The sequence below is a fragment of the Micropterus dolomieu genome, linkage group LG17, assembly GCF_021292245.1.
Source record: "Micropterus dolomieu isolate WLL.071019.BEF.003 ecotype Adirondacks linkage group LG17, ASM2129224v1, whole genome shotgun sequence".
Taxonomy (NCBI): domain Eukaryota; kingdom Metazoa; phylum Chordata; class Actinopteri; order Centrarchiformes; family Centrarchidae; genus Micropterus; species Micropterus dolomieu.
The window spans coordinates 38,313,438-38,332,320 of record NC_060166.1 but is presented as its reverse complement, the minus strand read 5'-3'; the positions used below and the strand labels follow the sequence as shown (position 1 = coordinate 38,332,320).

The 18,883-nt window shown below is 41.4% G+C and overlaps 2 protein-coding genes across 2 annotated transcripts in view; one reads left to right on the top strand and one right to left on the bottom strand.

Annotated features, from left to right (window-relative positions):
• LOC123985567 (SH3KBP1-binding protein 1-like) overlaps positions 1-18,883 on the top strand; it is a 234,595-nt gene that overhangs the window by 32,504 nt on the left and 183,208 nt on the right. The gene's annotated exons all lie outside the window — the stretch shown is intronic.
• The window catches only part of LOC123985985 (latent-transforming growth factor beta-binding protein 4-like), a 107,562-nt gene that overhangs the window by 16,683 nt on the left and 71,996 nt on the right, over positions 1-18,883 (bottom strand). The window contains exons 20-30 of the mRNA XM_046074015.1: positions 17,018-17,137; positions 13,845-13,958; positions 13,449-13,568; positions 12,231-12,350; positions 11,221-11,340; positions 9,200-9,325; positions 6,888-7,013; positions 5,380-5,502; positions 4,310-4,441; positions 3,492-3,617; positions 2,613-2,753 (exon numbers count right to left, since the gene is read on the bottom strand). Of these exons, the coding sequence (XP_045929971.1) occupies positions 2,613-2,753; positions 3,492-3,617; positions 4,310-4,441; positions 5,380-5,502; positions 6,888-7,013; positions 9,200-9,325; positions 11,221-11,340; positions 12,231-12,350; positions 13,449-13,568; positions 13,845-13,958; positions 17,018-17,137 (1,368 nt within the window). The remainder of the gene's footprint in view (positions 1-2,612; positions 2,754-3,491; positions 3,618-4,309; positions 4,442-5,379; positions 5,503-6,887; positions 7,014-9,199; positions 9,326-11,220; positions 11,341-12,230; positions 12,351-13,448; positions 13,569-13,844; positions 13,959-17,017; positions 17,138-18,883) is intronic.

Below are 18,883 nucleotides of genomic sequence, written 5' to 3'. Positions count from 1 at the left end.
CTCTTTTCTCAGCAGGTATGCAGAATTCGGCACAACACCTGCGCTGCAAAACGTCACCACATTAAGACCTCGTGGGAGCAAGGCGGCGGCGGCGGCGGCGGAGTGTCGGGCTGCACAAAGTCGGAAGCACCTTTTGCCTGATCACTGTTCTAAGCTCACGCAGTCTACCGGGGGTAGATTACGTCTGACTTGATGGCGCTGTTTACATACCCCGTCCCTGCAGTCGCCTGCAGCTCATGTAAGGGCCCGTGTCCACCAAAGCGTTTTTTGCCAGCTGAAAACGCCAGCTGCTCTTCTGAAAACGCCCAGCAGGCAGCGCCAGCGGGCGTTTTTGAGGCGCAGCGTTTTTTCCTCCTGCTTTGGATGATAAATTTGTCACAGGTAGTTCTGACAAACTTTACTGGATGTAAAAATGTCAACACAGAGCAGAGTCCTCGCTCTGCATGAAGAGGAGGCTGAAGCATGAGGGGACAGACTCTCCGTACGCGGGTTCATGAGATTTTGCGGGCGAGCAAACCTCTCGGCGAGGAGGCGCATCGTTTCGTTCAAGATCGGATGTGCTCGTGCCGTGTTTGTCCCGCCCCTCCCGCACTGTGAGTGGAAAAAGTGACGAGCGCGGCGTTTTTCAACTCTCGGCGACCGGAAAAAACGCTCAGCGCCTCGTCAAGCTGCTGGCAGCCGCTGGCCAACCCTCATTCACAGCGGGGACGCTGAGGACACGTCCCCACCACTTTCAGAAAGCACTTACTAAAAGTTTTCTGAAAATTTGCTTGCAACAAGAAATGTTTAAGAACAAATACAAATTCAGGAAAACATGAAATGTAAATATAGAAGAAACAGATCCTTGTCCAAAAAGAGTAACAGCTAAAAAAACAAGCTGCTGATTCCTGCAGCATTATTATTATTATTGTTATTATATTTGATAATGTTTTTATATTCTGATTTGCCACATGAATTTTGTTTCCCTTCATATAAATAAAGACATTTCCACCATAAACTGGTGCAGAAATGTCTCTAGAATGCAGGAAATTAAGAGTTTAAAGGGGAGCGACAGGGTGAGAGGAGGTGCGGAGGGAATACGCGCTACAAGCAAAAACGATTTTAAAATGGCTCGCCAGTTTTACCTGGGCGGATGTTAATCCACCTGGGCGGCCCTCCCAAGTAAAGCCCATGTGTGGGAAACACTGCAAGGGCGTCACTTTGTGTTGAAAAGTGGTGGGAACATAGGCCCTCAGATTAGGGGTGTGAGGGGGTCATTAAACACTTCATGTCCTGCATTCTGGTGAACGTGTCTAAACCAATTTATGGTGGAAATGTTTTAATTTATATAAAAGAAAACTATAAAACAGAATCTCAGTGAGAGCAGCTCTCAGATCTGTTTCTCCTGCAGATCAGGTTTTCTCCTGTGATATCTCTGCTGAGGCAGCTCACATGCAGGCCTCACTGAGTCTTTTGTCATGTTCACAGGGAGAGAACGGAAAACTTAAGTTCCTGACTGCTGCTGCACGTTTTTGGGTCATTTTATAATCGGCAGCTTAATTTGTTTTTAGGTCAACTTATTTTTTTTGGACAACGCACATTTGTTTCTTCTATATTTTACTTGCATTGCCTGTTTTCTTAATGTGCAAATAAACCTTTCTGAAGGCATTTCATTTGTTATTTAATTACAAGCTGTACAGAACATTTTTTAACAAGTTATGGTGGGGACACGTCCCCAGCGTCCCCAGCGTCAATGACACCTATGGTTGTAGATCTCCTGCTGTATTGATGTACGTTGTTTCTTAAATTTAAGTCACTTTGGATAAAAACCAAATAAGCCAAATAAGTAAATTCAAATGTAAAGTGTCATTGCCACGATATTAAGTCTAGCTTGGAGTATCAGGAGGGTTGATACCAAAAAACTGGATCAGTCTCACATTTGATCGCATTCTGGACACATGAACACAGACTTTGATATTTGAGGATTTTAAAATCCTCTCGGCTGATTTTCTTTTTTTCCTTCTTTTCAGAAACGCCTAAAATTCTCTAAAACTTACTTTTTGTATTTAAAAGCTACTCGTACTTATTTATAATTCACTAGTAACTTTTCCCGTTTTACTAATAACAACTGACAAGGTACATCATTTTTAGTTACTCGTGAATATTGTTTAGTTACTAATAACAAATTGTACATTTTTGCCGTTGAAATCTATGGGGCTCTTCAGATATCACCTTTTCAGTAGGTATCGAGAAGTTACTAGTAACATTACTAAATTTCAATGGCCAAAACGTGCAATTAGTTTCTAGTAACTAATAAATACTTAGTAGAAACTAATGGAAAAGTTACTAGTGACTAATAAATAAGTACTAGTAGCTTTAAAGTAGCGACTAGTATATTTGAAAGAATAATTGTTGAATGCCGTGTTCTGTGGTGTGCGTTGCTAAAGGGGGAGTTGCACAGCGCCCTCTGGTGGACAGACAACACTCATCCCATGACTGAAGGATCTTTCAGCCGTTATAAACACAGATACTGATTTACCAGCGAGTAGCTCATCGCGTCAGGCGCCCTCTACTCAATAATACACAATAATCATAATTTACAACATTTCTGAACGTCTGAGTCTCACGTGTACCTCGTGCCGTGGCGACGCACCGCCTGCTGGCCTGGTCGAACTCGTCTCCCCGTCTGTCGCATTCGCACATGAAGGATCCCTCCACGTTCTCACACCGAGCAGAACCGCACACGCCAGGCAGAGACACACACTCGTCCTCATCTGAGAGACAGAACAGATTTATTTATTTGTCAGGCGGCTTTAAAACAAAAAGGATCCAAATCGATGCAGCAGCACCGCAGACGTCGTCTTTTTTACACACTCTCAGTTCCCCGTCAAGGTATTGTGTTACGGGTTTTCTAAACGTGCAAATGAGGCTGTATCTAATGAAATATGATTTCAAGAACTGGACTCTGAACACTGGATTACGTCAGGTTCAAACGTTTTATTTCCTTGACACATTATATTCAAATGTTTTTACAGGATACCTCTTTTTATTATTTCATAAATCAAAAAATATATTTTCGCCATGTTTTTGGGAATAAAATGTTCTATAATTCAGGCTGTGAATGAAATATGAACAAACCCCTCAGTAAAAACCTTCACGATATATAGTCAGGAATACAAATGGAAAGTTTGACTGTAACAGCTGCTGAACTGGAGATTTCAGGCTCAGAGGAGAAACAGCCTTTAAAGACATGTATTGTAAAATTCCATACATTTTTATTAAAAATCAATATTTACAGCGCCAATATTTAATCAAAAGAAGAAGCAAATTAGCCCAAAATCTTAAAATCGGCTAGTGCATGGTGACAATGTTTTTATCTGCCGTGTCTCGCCTTCACGAAACAGCGAGAACTCACCGTCCCGTTAGCTACTGAGCTAACTTTACTGAGTGAAAGATGAACGACCCTGACAGCTGGCCTGTCGGCGGCAGGAAGTCTGAAGACAGACACGTACCGACGCAGGCCTTTCCGTCGGCGGTGGAGGTGAAGCCCTGGTCGCACACACACAGGTAGGTTCCTAACAGGTTCTGACAGGAGGCGTGAACTCCACACACCGTCTGATTGGCACATTCATTAACGTCTAAGAAGGACAGAAGAGAGGGAGGGGTTAACGTCACTTTCACACACACAACGCAAACTTTAAATTCCCATCGCGTTTATCGCACGACTTTGACCGCTGGACTGCTCGCACGAATAAACACAACCTGCCATTCCTGCAGCTGTATGAGCCCAAAATAAACATTTTGCTGTGATTTAGTTGCAATAAACGAATGAAAATGATGCTGAAATAACGATATCATGACGCCAATTTGTTAAAAATACTAAGTCATGTTTTGTCAGGTCTCTCAGCGAGATGAGAAACAAACAACTTTTAAAATGCTTGTTTTCTGAGTGGAGTTTTGCTTGATCAGAGCTATGCTACGCTAACTACCTTTAAAGGAAAAGTACAACGACAGCTGCAGGTAGTTCGGCTTCCTCACTTATTTCCTCCAGTTTAGTCCGGTTTTATATATAAATATAAAGTAGCATCACATGGGATGGATGCAGCGTTGCATGAAATGTTTTGCGCAGTCTTTGCATCGCCTCCAGCAAGTCCGACCTGATTGTGTCCGTTTATTGCCGTTTGTGCAGCACTTTCTCCGTCTGTTTCACGGTTTCATTTCAGGAGAAGCTTTCGGTTATGAAACATCTGCTCAGGGACCTTCTCCGGGTGTGAAACAGCTTACCACCTATCCCTGTTCTCTCTGAGACGTTAATGTGTGTCAGACTCACCTACACAGTCGCCGGTCTGCGTGACCTGGTAGCCCGGCTCACAGGAAGTGAGGCAGTGGTACGAACCAATCGTATTCTCACACCGCTTCGACCCGCACACCGTCCCGCTGGTCGAGACGCACTCGTCAACATCTGAGAGAAAGAGAGAGACAAAGGCAGAAGAAGAAGAAAGTGTAATTAAATGGTAATTCTTAAGTACAATTGCTTTAAAGCACGAGAGCCCGACCGATATATCGGCCGGTCGATATGAACTGATTGCGTTTAATCGGCATCAGCGTTTATAAAAGCGGATTTACGACTATGAGTGCTGCATAGTTTGCCCACCAGAGGGCAGCACCACAGAACAAAACATCAGCTGACTGCAGCAGGTGGAAACAACATGCAGAGTAGGCGTGTTAGCGGTGAGCTGGTGATTCGTCGCGTTAGTTACATGACAGAAATTATAACAACAACAGCCCCCGTCACTTCTCCTCTCTTGTTAACCTTCACGACTTGCTAACCTTCCCGTTTTTTAACTGCCCTCTCCGGCTTCCTCCGCGCTCACAGCAGCATGTTTAATGTTAACGCAGGGCCCGACAGTAACGGGGGCCCGAAAAATGTAACGTCAGGACTGCTGAACCAGCAAGCTGCAGTCTCAGATTTTGAAAACCCCTGATTTAGACAGATGTTGATTCTTTGGTTAGAATTAAAGAGTGAAGGTGGTGAAGGGATGAACTACATGTGAATGTGCTACATTGAACTTATGGCAGATTGTGTGTAAAGTGAAACACACATGCTTTATTCTCTCTCTCGGTGTCCAGACGGCTGAAAGAGTTGCACCTTCCAGCAGCAAATATTTATAGATGTGCTACAAGCTGAGACTGTAATCTATTTTATTAACAAGGTTTTATAGCCCACGTACCTCACGGCCTTCAATATCGGCCTGTTCTAAGTTCAGGAAAGGGCTGTTATCCAAATCGTTCTCCAAATCTAAATACCGGCTCTTTTTCACTCCATCGGCCCTAATAACCCATAACTCGGGCTCTTATGACCTATACTTGAGTAAATGCACTCAGGGCGTGTGTGCGTACCGAGGCAGGCGGTCCTCTCCGGGTTGGTGGTGAAGCCGGTTTGACACTGGCACTGGAAGGAGCCTTCGGTGTTCACACAGCGACCGTCCAAACACACACCCGACTTCACGCACTCGTCCACATCTACAGGAAGAGAGAGAGAGTTACTGCATGTACCCCCCCCCCCCCACACTCACTCTCACACTCACACACTCGGGCCAAAGATGACATCACCATTACATCATCTCTAAAAGCAGAGGAGGCCGGACCTGAGCGGTGAACAACACTGAGCTCCCGAGCATTCATGTACTGTGTGTACTTATATACTTCTAAATGGAAATGATGACACCTGACATCCACATTGGTCTGTAAGACTTTTCGTTTCATTCAAGATTAAAAAAAGATTTCCTGTCACTGTCCCGTAAAGGCATAAACTAGGGCCCAAACCGAATATAAGGAAAAACTTTCCCAAATACCAAACAAGTACATTCACATATTTTCCATTTATTTTGCCAGATTTTTTTCCCACTACATAAATTAAATAGTCAAAATGAGCTTTTTCCTCAGTGTTTCCTGCAGGATGTGCAGAGACTATGGTGGGGGGTCCGGGGCCCCGAGAGGCTCCGGTAAATTAAATCACATGAGTCCATTTACTTTTAATAGACACATGTAATATGTTTTATACTTTCTGTGAATATAATCCAGTTAATCTTATTTCCATCCTGTACAGACGCCTTATTTTGAAAACCGGACGTTGTCACATGTGTTTCCTCCTCGTCGCGCTAAATCCATCCAGTCCGACCCGGTTTGATAAATAATGCTGTAACATGAAGACTTCACAGCCTCTCTTCATACTAAAGAGACAAACTGACAGGATAAAGTCTCTAACCTGCCTGTCAGCTCGCTCTGGGCCGCTTCACTTACCGTAAAGGCTGGAATACGTGTGCACTCTAAATGTAGGTGCGGCTAGTTTAATCTCCTCACAGACGAGAGACAGAAACACTCAAAGCGGGTCTTTTCTAAGAAGTCAGTCACAGATGGAGCGAACGTGCTGGAGACAGAGTTCAGCAGAACACTTTAAAATGCTTCCACACTGCCGACGTGTCAACGTGAGTGTTCGGTAAAATTTAATCAGTCTTTTGACTCATTACATCAAACATCGAAAGTGCTTTTCTTTTTGTTGCTATTTTTGGCCGATTAATTTCGGTGGCCGAACGTTCGGTGCGTCACTACAGACATATCAATAAGACTAGATGGGTCCTACTTATGTAAATGTAAATAGACAAATACATTGATCATGAAATAAATAAGCGATTAAATCTATTAATAAAATCTAGTAAAAATAAAATAAATAAATCTAACTGAATTAAACTAAACATTTATTTTGTGGGAGCCGATTTCTTCAAAATATATACACACACATACACACACACACAGTCCATCCCTTATTTATTAAAGTACATTTAAAAGAAAGAATTAAAGGGAACAAAATGGCAACTAAATAAGTTCTAATAAAATAATTAAGTCACCGAGGCAGGCGGTCCTGTTGTCGCTCAGCGTGAATCCCTGAGAACAGACACAGGTGTAGGATCCTGGTGAGTTGACGCACTCTCCTCTGGGGAAACAGAAGTCTCCCTCCAAACACTCGTTAATGTCTGCGGACACAAACACACACACTTTATAATTAACACATTTAACAGACAAACTTAAAAGGGTAACTTCAGTACCAGAGTCCATCAATAAAAACCAGAACACGTGTAAACAACAACAAGAGCAGCTGGTCGGCCGACTCCCTCCAGGAGCTCGTGGGCCTTGTTTCGGGATTTTGCGGCAGCTTTTACTAAAACATTGCAATGAAAGCTGCGATGTTCTTGGGTGTTTTTTTTGTGATGAACTGATTGAGGGAATAAGTGAAAACTGCAAAGGTAGATGTGATATTTTGAACTGATTTAACTTAATCACTAAACTGTTAAACATTAAACTCCAGGATTTTCAGGGTCTAACCTTAAAGCAAGTGTTACTTTTCACGTCCGTGAGTGCAGGAGGGACCGCCAGGGGTCTCATTTATAAACGGTGCGTACGTACAAAACAGGGCTGGAAACGTGCGGACGCCACTTCCCACGCAAAGGTTGTGATCCTGTAAGTAAACTCTGAACCATGCGTACGCACATAAAGAGGAGAGAAAGGGCGCTTCAGAAGGATGAAACAGGCCTACTGCTGTGTAAAATAAATCTAAATATTACCTCTGAGTGTTACAGGCTTAAAGCCTTTCTGAAGAAACAAACAATAATTTAAGATAATTTGCGGCCACAGAAAGATCCAGATTTAGGATCATACAAAAGTGTGATTGTGCAAAAGAACGCCTCAAATATGTTGGACAGTTTAATCAGGAATCATATTAATTAATACTCACATGCACTGAAATTTATTCTGATAAATCAGGTGAACAGGAGACAAATTAGATTTAAATTGATGCCGTTTTCAGTGAGAGTTTCATATTGTTCCCACATGTTCGTTTCCTTATCGAGCCAAACGCTGAGCGCCAGCGTGTGGATGTGACGCGCTGCTTGTAAAAACACATTATGGAAAAATAACTCTATTTTATTGTTATTTACAACAACAAGTCAGATTTCTTTTTACTCGTGACGCTCGCCTGTTCCCGTTCTCGCCTGCCTGCTAAACTCTGTCGGCGGACGGAGACGAGGGAGGAGAGAAGCTCAGCTGGCTTTCAAACCGCCGTGTGCTGAACGTAGCTCTTCAATGTCGCTTGCGGTGAACCGACCAATCGCAGCCCGGATGGGGCGGGACATTTGAAATATTGACAGATAGGTGTCATTTACACTGAGGACGCTGGGGACGGGTCAGAATGTCTCCGGCACTTTTTGAAAGCTTTTGTTAAAAATGTTGAATAACAAATGAAACAATAAGAAAAGATGCAACTGACATATAGAAGAAAGAAATGTGCAGCGTCCAAAAGGTTTATATTCTGATCCGTCACGGCCACATGAATATTGTTTCCCTTCATATAAATAAAGACATTTCCACCATGAATTTAAAATGTGTACAGAAAGCAGGAAATGTAAGTGTTTAATGCTCAAAGTCGTTAATGTTATAATATTTACTAGTTTCACCTTGAGGTTTAGGATAGTGGGGGGGGGGAATATTGTCAGATTTGTTGGGAAAAGCGATCTCACAAAGAAGCAGACAGTTTTGCAGTTGCATCATATGAAGGTTTTATTCAGACGGACTCAAACGGACGTGAAATAAATAACTTTACATTAAGAACAATCCACAGCCGACATGTTTCTGGATTTATTTCAGGTTTTAGAGAATAAATCGTCCTTCTCCTTTCAGCCTCTCTGCTGTAACTGTTACAAGATGCTGCAGGAACAGCGTTTGACCAGATCTTAGAAAAATACAGCCAGAAAAAAAGCTAGAAAACGACTCTTTCTGCATCAGAGTCAATGGAGCGCAGCCATGAAAGTGTTAGAGAGAGTTCTATACTGCGCTGTGATTGGCCAGCTGTGTATTCAGGGCGTGGCTTTGCGAAGGGTCAATTGCGTTCGCGACAGAGTGAAATCCAGGAGGGACTGATCACCGCTGCGTCGGTCAGTTTGTTTGTTTGCGTGACTTTGGTGCTTTAAAGTCACACAACACCAGACAAACTAAGCGATGGAGGCAGCGTCGGGCCAGAGAGGGAAAATTACTGTTTCTGTTAATGAAGTCTGGCGGCGTTGACGGGAGTGACGGTGACGGTTTCTGGTTAAACCAAAAGGAGCTTAGAGAAAAGGAAAGGTCTCTGTCTGACATGTAACTGAGGTTTACTGTGGACTGCACTCACCTCTGCACTGTCTCCCCAGGGCGGAGGTTCGATACCCGGGCCGACAGTCACATCTGAACGAGCCGACGGTGTTCACACACACCCGCTCTGCCTCGCACGCCCCAGCGCTCGCACACTCATCTATATCTACGGGAGAGAGAGAGGGAGGGAGGAAAGGGAGGCGAAGGGAAAGTCGTCATCACATTTCACGGTTATTCATCGTGACCACGGCTAAAGACTCAGATTCACACAGAAGCTATTCGTGTAGCAGATTCTTGGGCTGTGGAAGCACCAACAGTTATTAAAACAGCCCGCTAACGTTAACGGTCTGTTTCTGTCACTCGTCGTGAGAAGGAATCTGGAGTGCACACGTATTCCAGCCGGGGCTGAAACCATTCGTCGATTAAATCGATTCATAAAATGCATCGACGCTTCGTTTAAACTTTACAGCGCGCTGTTTCGCAGGGACATTCATTACTGTCGCACATGGCGCTGACGCTGTGAACACGAAGCTGTTTGCAAAGTTGAGTAAGAGAGAAAACAGCGAGGGACGAAGAAGAAAGTGTCCAAAGTCTGGGATTATTTCAAGCTAAAGGAAACATCAACTCTGTGATGTCACCGTCCGTCCACCGTAAAACCAAACTTATGCACGACGGCGCCTGATCAGAAAGCAGCCGGTGTTCTGCCAGCGGACCACAGACGATGGCGGTTTCTCAATACCGAGTTCGCCAAGTTCGGACTTCTGTACTTTAAAGTTCGGCTCGGAAGTACAACCTTCCAGGAACGGGAGCACGCAGTCCGTCATTCAGCAATTGGAACAGCAGAGGACTTCATGACGGCCGGACTCGTTAACGGGCGGGACCTCATCTCCGAAAACGTCGTAGCAATTTTTAAAATCAGCTCTGTCTTCAGAAATCAGCCACATATTTGGAGTTTAAACAACTTTATTCCCCAATAAAAAAACTCTTAAATCTACTATATGTGACACAAGAACAGCAGTATTATAAGTTACAGTTGTGAGTTTTCTCATCTGACATTTAAGCTTTTTGGCAGCGAAATGCATTCTGGGATATCTGGCTATCCGAAGTCCACACTAGTCACCACCGATGGAGCGAGAACACATCCGGGTATCTGACTGTACCTGGTTAGATGCGGACTTTTGAATTGGAACAGTACTTTGGCTGCAACTGAGGACGTTTCACAAGAACAGACAAGAACTCAGACTGAGAAAAGTACTTCTTAACATTTACATTTATTCATTTAGCGGACGCTTTTATCCAAAGTGACTTACATTTGCCGTACATGTCAGAGGTCGCACGCCTCTGCAGCAACGAGGGGTTAAGTGTCTTGCTCAGGGACACATTGGTGGACGGGTCACAGGGGGGAGTTGAACCCGGGTCTCTCACAACAAAGGCAAGCATCTTATCCACTGCGCCATCACCACCCCTCTTAAACGACGCATCGATGAATCGTTGAAATAATCTATAGAAGCTTCGAAAACTAGAATCATCGTTGCACACGTATTCAAGCCTTTACGGTAAGTGAAGCGGCCCAGAGCGAGCCGACGGGCAGGTTAGAGACTTTATCCTCTCAGTTTGTCTCTTTCCAAAGAAAAGTGTTGCAGGATGGAAATTAAATTAATTGGATTATATTCACAGAAAGTGTAAAACATGTTACATGCGTCCATTAAAAGAAAGTTAAAAAACTACATCAACAGTAAAATGTTCGGAAAATTCAGGGTTTTTGGAAAAACCTTAAATAAATTTGCTGACTGTTGTTGCCGTTTCATCACGATTTCTAGCTCTACACTGGCTTTATGATCAAATACTTTATTAGAGCACAACATTGTTTAAGTTCTTCATAGACAGCCTCTTAATTTTGCACCAAATTAATGCATTTAAACTTTAAAATGTACAAAATGTTCTTCCGGGGGGGCCTGAGAGGGTCCCCCCACCATAGCCTCTTAAAATCCTGTGGGAAACACTGAATCCTTAAAATGGACAGCAGGCTGCTGGCGTGCACGTGTTTGGATCGAGTGTTACCTTGGCAGGAGCCGTCCGTGCTGCTGAATCCTGGTCGACAGGAAACACAGCGGTACGACCCCGCGGTGTTCACACACAGCTGACCGGGACACTGCGACGCCTGCACACACTCATCCACATCTAAACACACACACACACACACTTATTTACATTCTGGGAGTCAGATGTTCAGATCGACAGCATCTGTTCACTAAACGCAAAGCTACAGCCGGTTAGCTTAGCTTAGCACAGAGACTTGAAATAGGGGGAAACCGCTAGCCTGGCTCTGCCCAAACAAGTGTTCAGAATGTGGCCCAGTAATTTCATTAGATTTTGATGTTTCTGGTGGAAAATCGGTCCTAATGTTTGGACTACAGGTAAAAACAATCATTAGGATTCATCATGACTGTCTAATGCTGAGAAAAGGAAGAACCTGGTAAGAAAATCTCTCATCCTGGCACAACCTCCTCGCTGCCAAGCAGAAAACCAAATCATGAACCACTGCAGCAAGATTATCGGCTCACCACAAACCCGCTCTGTGATCGGGAAGGCCACCGACTCTTTCCAGTTACTGCCATCAGGCAGACGATAGAAAGTTACACTGGCCCGGAAAAACATTTACAAGAAATCTTTCACACCGTCTGCGATAACCTCTCTGAACAACAATAAGTAGACCTTGTACAGCTGCTGTTTTTATGTAGGATGGAGCATTTCTGTCACCGTCTTGGGACAGACAATAAAGTGACAGAAGTTAGCATAGCACAACCCTGATTGATCCAAACTCCATTCAGAAAACAAGCATTTTATCCAGCTGACAGACCTGACAAAGCATGAATTCAAATTTTTAAGAAATCAGCATCAGTTTGATCCGTTTACTGCAAGTAAATCACAGCAAATTGTTGGGATACAGTAACAGTATCGGGCCGGCAGCTGCAGCATCCGAGTCCAAAATATCCAACATATACCACAGTTACAAAGAGCTTCTGCTGATCCCAAAGTAAGGAAGTAGATGCACGTGTGTCGGTGTGTACCTGCACACAGTCCGTTCACGCTGTGGTATCCCTGCTGACAGTCCACACAGCTGTAAGATCCTTCGGTGTTCACGCACCGCTGACCAGGACAAGACTCGCTGTCCTCGCACTCATTTACATCTGCAAGGCAAGTTAATGCACAGCACCTTTCAGCAGCCGGGCGACTCAAAGTGCGTTTTACACAAGAGACAGAAACAGGAGCCGATGTGAAAACACACATAAGAAGGATTTAAAAAGAGTACAACTAGGTTAAAAAGGAAGAATAAGACAATCACACAGTAAAAGATGTTTTTTTTTTAAACAAAGATTTCTGTATTTTTAAAGCTCGGCCCCGTCTTTACATATGTTGGTGTTGAAGTGGTGTTCAGCCGGCTGCAGCGTATTCCTTCAGGACGATCGCGCCTAGGACTGAGAAATATCGCCAAAAATGTTATCGTGATTAAAAATTTTAAATATCAGTTGATATCAATAATTATCAGGACAATTTAAAATCATTATCTTTAGTTTAAAGTTTTAAGTGAAGTTGAAGAAACCAGATTGTTAATTATGGTTGTTGAGAATAAACAATTAGAATTATAGACCGAAGATGATAAAATCTTTTGTAAACATAAAAATATGCACAAGTAAAATTAAGTCTTTTATAATAAGAAAAATGAAGTGCTGATTTGTTTGTGATTCAAATGAATTGAACATCTGTTATATTTATATTGGGGAAAATTACATATCGCAAAAATTATTGTTATTATTTTTATCATCCAGCTTTAATTGCGCCTGTCAAAATGGCAAAATTCACAAAAAGGTTGTCGTGTAGGTAGAGGGAGCTGCTAGCAAGACTTTGTGCTGTTTTAAGTGTTTTTGTTCTTAATTTAGTTGTTTGTGCATTTTATTTATATTTTATTTATTTACTTCACTGTGGGTTGGTTAGTGAGAAACGCTATTTCTATTCCTCTGTATGTCTGGTACATGTGGAGAAATTGACAGTAAAGTTGACCTTGACTTTATTTCCTAACGTTACTACAACACAACAAAGTCCTCTCCCTTGTTGCCTCCAGGCGTCTTCCTGCAACAACAACAACGTGTCGCGAGACAGTCTGAGCCTCTTTTTTGGCGCCCAGAAGGAATACGTTGCTGCACCGATTCAAAACTTTTTGCACCTACTAGTCTTTTAAAAAACAAACAAATGTGGATAACATTTAAAATTAGAGAGAGTGTTTCTACCTGCACACTGTCTGTTGGCGAGAGTGTATCCTGGTCGACAGGAAACACAGCGGTACGACCCCGCGGTGTTCACGCACATCTGACCGGGACACTGCGACGGCTCTGCACACTCGTCTACATCTGAACACACATTTTTTTTTTACGTTTTGGGGATGCAAAGATGTTGGGATTAATACCACTCATGTCTGGTGTGTGTGCACTAAATATGAAGCTGCAGACGGTTAGCGTAGCTTAGCATAAAGACTAGAAACAGGGGGAAACAGCTAGCCTGGCTCTGTTTTAATCCGCACCAACACCAAAGTGTAAAAATGACAATTCACATGTTCCATTGCTGTATCGGTACTTTTAACGAAGTAGAGGAGGATCTGAGTATTTCTTCCACTGCTGCCACTTTACCTGTACAGGTGTTGTTCTGGAGCTTGTAACCAAAGCGACAGACACAGCGGTAGCTTCCAGGTGTGTTTTCACAGCGACCGTTGGAGCAGGGCGCCTGGCGACACTCATCGACGTCTGCAGACAATCACAAAACACACTGATGAGAGCCGGCGTGGGGTCGTTTGATAGTTAATCGTGCAAATAAATGTGATCGAGACGCAACTTATGATAAAGTCAAATGTGCTTTATATGAATTTAAGTGTACATGACTTCATGGCGGAGGTCTGAAATGTTGCCTACGCTTCTCCTGAAGTTGTTAATTGCAGCAGGTAATAACACCACATGGTTTTTGTGATTGTCTTGGTGTCTATTAAAACTTTAAATATCTACATTACATATCAGCAGCAGTGCGATGACTTTATTTCAGAGTCTAGCACAGGGCTCTCAAGTCTCACGCATTCACCGTGAGACGCACGCATTTCAGCCAGGTCACACGCCACACCGTGTATTTCTCACACGGAGTGGAAGTTGGAAGACCCGATGCATACGGTAACTGTAGGTTTTTGTTTTTTTTAGCATTCAGATTTTACGATTCCTGGACGAAATCACTTGCCTGGGACCAAAGATAGCGAGAGCGGCCGATGTTGGGGGAGTAACAGACACATGTGTGCTAAATTATTATTATTGATGCAGTCAAAAACTCTCCAGCCTCTTTGCAACCAGCAGCTTTGGCTTTTTTAGGCAGTGGTGAGCAAAGTAACTTACGCCTATTCAGATCTTTAAAAAAAATTAAAAGTGCCAATACCTCACTGTAAAAATACTCAAACACTGCTTTGAAAAAGTTTAGTAAAAGTATGCAAGTAGGCTATAAGCTGGAAAATGTAGAAGTAGCCTTTTAAAGATAAAAGTAGCCTCAAAGCAGAAAGAAAAACGTCCCCTATGACTGTTATACTATAATATATTTTATTATTATTCCTTGTGAAATTGATTGTCAATCAGTGTTGCTTCCTAACTGGACAGTTTGATTTCACAGGAGTGTGATTGACTTGGAGTTACATTGTGTTGTTTAAGTGTTCCCCTTAGTTTTTTGAGCAGTGTTTTTTATTATTCCTCGTGCATTAATGTAGTTGGTTGAGGTTGAACTATTTTTTAATCAGACTGCAATTAATGATTATTTTTATTATGTATTAATCATACAATATTTCCCTTTGAGGTGTGGTGGAGTAGAACGTAGCTTGAAAAGAAAATACTCAAGTTCTGTACAAATACCTTACTTACTTTGTACTTTGTTACTGTCCCCCACTGGGCTCAGCTTTGGCTGCCTGAGACTAAGGAAAGGATTTGAGATGTTTTTCTATATTTTGGCTCTGACAGAAAGCTTTCATCCACCATGATGGGGAAAATGGCCGACCTGCTGTCACAAAGGTACTAAAATGTGCAACAAACAATTACAACACAAAACACCTGAATAATAAGCTGAAATGTGCGGCCCACTCTCTCACACGTCCTACTGTAGGCCTACAGCGCTGCTGTTCAGCGGGCTCGTTAGGGGCCAAATTTCTTTTTTTAGTTTTGTAACATTTGTATTTTTGAAATACAAGTTTATATAAAAATTGTCTTTTATCAGATCTACCTATTGTTATTATAATTTTTATGTGTTCGGGTCAGTTATTAACTATAGGTAAGATCTAAGTGCTAGTAAAAACTTGGCCCCTGGCGTCGAGGGGCCGCTGCTGCAAATATTTGAGTGGCTCCTCCTCTAACACGCGTTCTCTCACTCCAAACTCTTGATGAAACTTGAGGTCTAGCAGGTTTGACGGAGTCTCCTGGACACATTTGTTAGCAAAAGCAGTACGAAAGTGGTGAAAAAGTTAAATCATTAAAATCCGCTACAGTCTCACTGAGCGGGTTTACAAGCGAGATGCCACCACAGTGAGGGCTGCTTAATTTCCTCTGCCGAAAACCTGAATTAGTCTTTAGTTTCAAACTCCATTTCTGCATCACTATGTTGTTATTTAGTGTAAGTGCTATTTATTTGTTGTTGATCTGCCTCTTGCTGAGTCATCCAGTCAGCTAAAGTTAGCCTGTTAATAGCTAAGATACAGTATGCAGCTAACAACTTTCTGCTATTGCTGTAGCCATCAATATTATTATTTAATATAAGCATTTATAAGTTATAATTATAAGCAACTTCATATTAGTTACTATGCTAATATATAGTAGTATACAATATCTTCTAATATTGATTTGAATAAAGCAAAATGTGACCAGATGATGTGACATTTAATAAGAAGGCTCTGGGTTTATAAATGTTAGCTAGCTAACTAGCCAGCAGGGTAATTTAGCAAACATGTTACTGTGGGTTTAACAAATATAAAAACTGCCATTTCTGCATTTCTACGTTGTTTTTAGGGTGTAATTGTTTTGCTATTTGTTGTTTAAAGCCAAATACATATCAAAATCTCAACCTTTCATAATATTAAATTTATTTGCTGAGTCATCCTGATTAGCTAGCTAGCTAACCTAAGCTAAGAAGTAGCCTTGAGCACATTGACAGCTGCGGACTACTTTTGTTTAAGTCCACGTGTCTCACGTTTTTTTTTGTCCGCGGACCCTCGTGTACTCGGAAAGTATAATCCCTGCCTAATGAGAAGTAGCCTTGAGCACAGTGATGCTAAGATACAGTGTGCAGCTAACAACTTCCTGCTCCACGATATTAAGCTATTAATATAATTTATAGCTTATTTATTTTGTGTGTGATAATGACTAATAAGCATGAGTAATTAGCAACTACATATTAGTGACTATGCTAATATAGAATACAGTATGTGCTTAAATTGATTTAAAGAAAGCAAAGATGTCGTAGCATTTATTTATTAAGTTAGGTCATAGAATAAATGTCAACAGGAGTTTTAATGCGTTTCTGGTATTTTTAATTTAAACTATACTTGTGTACTCATTTCAACACAAGAAGAAGGAAAACAGTCCTTAAGTGTTTGAATGCTAAGCTAAGTGTGTCTAGCAATGACCTCAAACAGTTAAAGAGATGTAGAATAACATTAGATGTGGTTAAATCTAAAGGCCATATTACACAGACCTTTTCCATTTACTGTAGTTAAAACATTATTGGTAAATTTGTCTTATTTCTAACACTAGAACTGAGGAACACTTGGAGCCCGACAGACAGAGTTTACCTGTGCAGACCCTGTTGAGCAGTCTGTATCCAGCCTGGCAGGAGACGCAGCGGTACGAGCCCTGGCTGTTGATACACTCCTGACCCGGACACTGCAGAGCGTCCTCGCACTCGTCCACGTCTGAAACATGCACAGCGTTTACAAACCTGCTGACACTGTTTGCTGTCGAGCCAATACAAGAACAGAAAAATATTTGTAAACCATCTGACAAAAATGTGTAAAATATCAGGAAACATATTAGCAAAATATCCAAATGCTAGTAGTAAAATATTCAAAAACTATTAGTAAACTATCAAAAAAAAATATTAATTATACTGTATTTGCCCAAAAGGATTCTGGAAAATAGCCCCAGAACATTTTTAAAATATTTACCAAGCAAATCAGGAAAATATCAGAACAATATTAGTAAAATATTGGGAAAAAAATATCCTGAAAAAGAATCTGAGAATATCTTGAAAAGATAAGTAAAATATGTGAAAAATATCAGTAAAATACTCATAAAAAAAACAGTAAAATATCAAGGGGAAAAAATACAAAATTTTCGTAAAAACATTACTAAAATATCTGAAATATATCAGTAAAATTTTTGAAAAAAAAAAATCAGTAAAATATCTGGAATATATTAGATAAATATTGGGGTAAAAGTAGCAATACCACTATGTAAAAATACTCTGTTACAAGTAAAAGTCCTGTTTTGAAGATTTGACTTGTTACGGCTGCCGTAACAAATCCTCCTTTTGAGGATCTCCTTTTGTTATAATTGTTTGTTGATTTCCACAGCACCCATTGGCCCATTTTCTGTCTGTGCACCATTTGCGTTACTTCAAATAAATATCCTTTCAAACCAACAACATCCGGTTTATGTTTATGTCCCAATACCCCTAGACACCTCGGGACGTAACAGACTCAAGTGAAAGTACAAAAGTATTATTAGAAAAATGTAGTGCAAGTAAAAGCACTCATTGGAAATAATGGTCCCTTTCAAGGTGTTATAATATCGTATTAAAACTGAAGCCTGAAACAGTATTTTAATTTTACAGCTGGTGCAGCTACTTTAATGTTGAAATGTTAAAACAGACCATCCAGAAAAAACTAAAATAACAAACCCAAAATTAATCAGGAATAACTCCTCAACCATTTGGCCTAGATGCATAATCTTGGTCTCCTTTGAAAAGTATTAATATTAAGTATTAATATATTTATTTTACTTTTACAGACTACATGGATGCAATAAAGAAAAAATCTGAAATTTTTAGCCTCGCCTGGTAAAAAAAGCTATATTTTGATGCAATAAACCATCAAAACCATCCTGAGTTAGCTTTTAATGCAACTGAATATCTTCTAATACACCTAGAATGCAATTGTAACTGTAAATCTGATGAAAATAAACTAAAATACAACAGTTATCATACAACATTTTCAAATATACCAGGCGAATACCAGGCAGTATTTATTGTTAAAATGCTGACTTTTATTGATAGATATCTTTAAAACACTATTTCAGTCCATACAACCTATTTCCAAATGACAAAACATTGAAATATTGATAAAAACAGGAGTATTCATCAACATTCCTGTCACCAAAAGCACTCCCATGGTTTACAGGCCTGTAGATTGAGAACGGAACATCCCACAGTGATGGGGGGGTATCAATCGATCTTTCATTTGATACCCTGCATGTCTATATATCTCCAACGGATCGGCCACAAAATGGCAAAAAACACCGTATGTTCTCAAGCGACATGTTTCCTCTCTGCAGAAAAGACGACAGCAGGCAGGAAGCTTACAGGTATTGCGCAATAATCAAGATGGCGCCCGCTTAGACTCGGAGCAACAACATCGGCGGGTTTCGGAGTTAAAACGGCC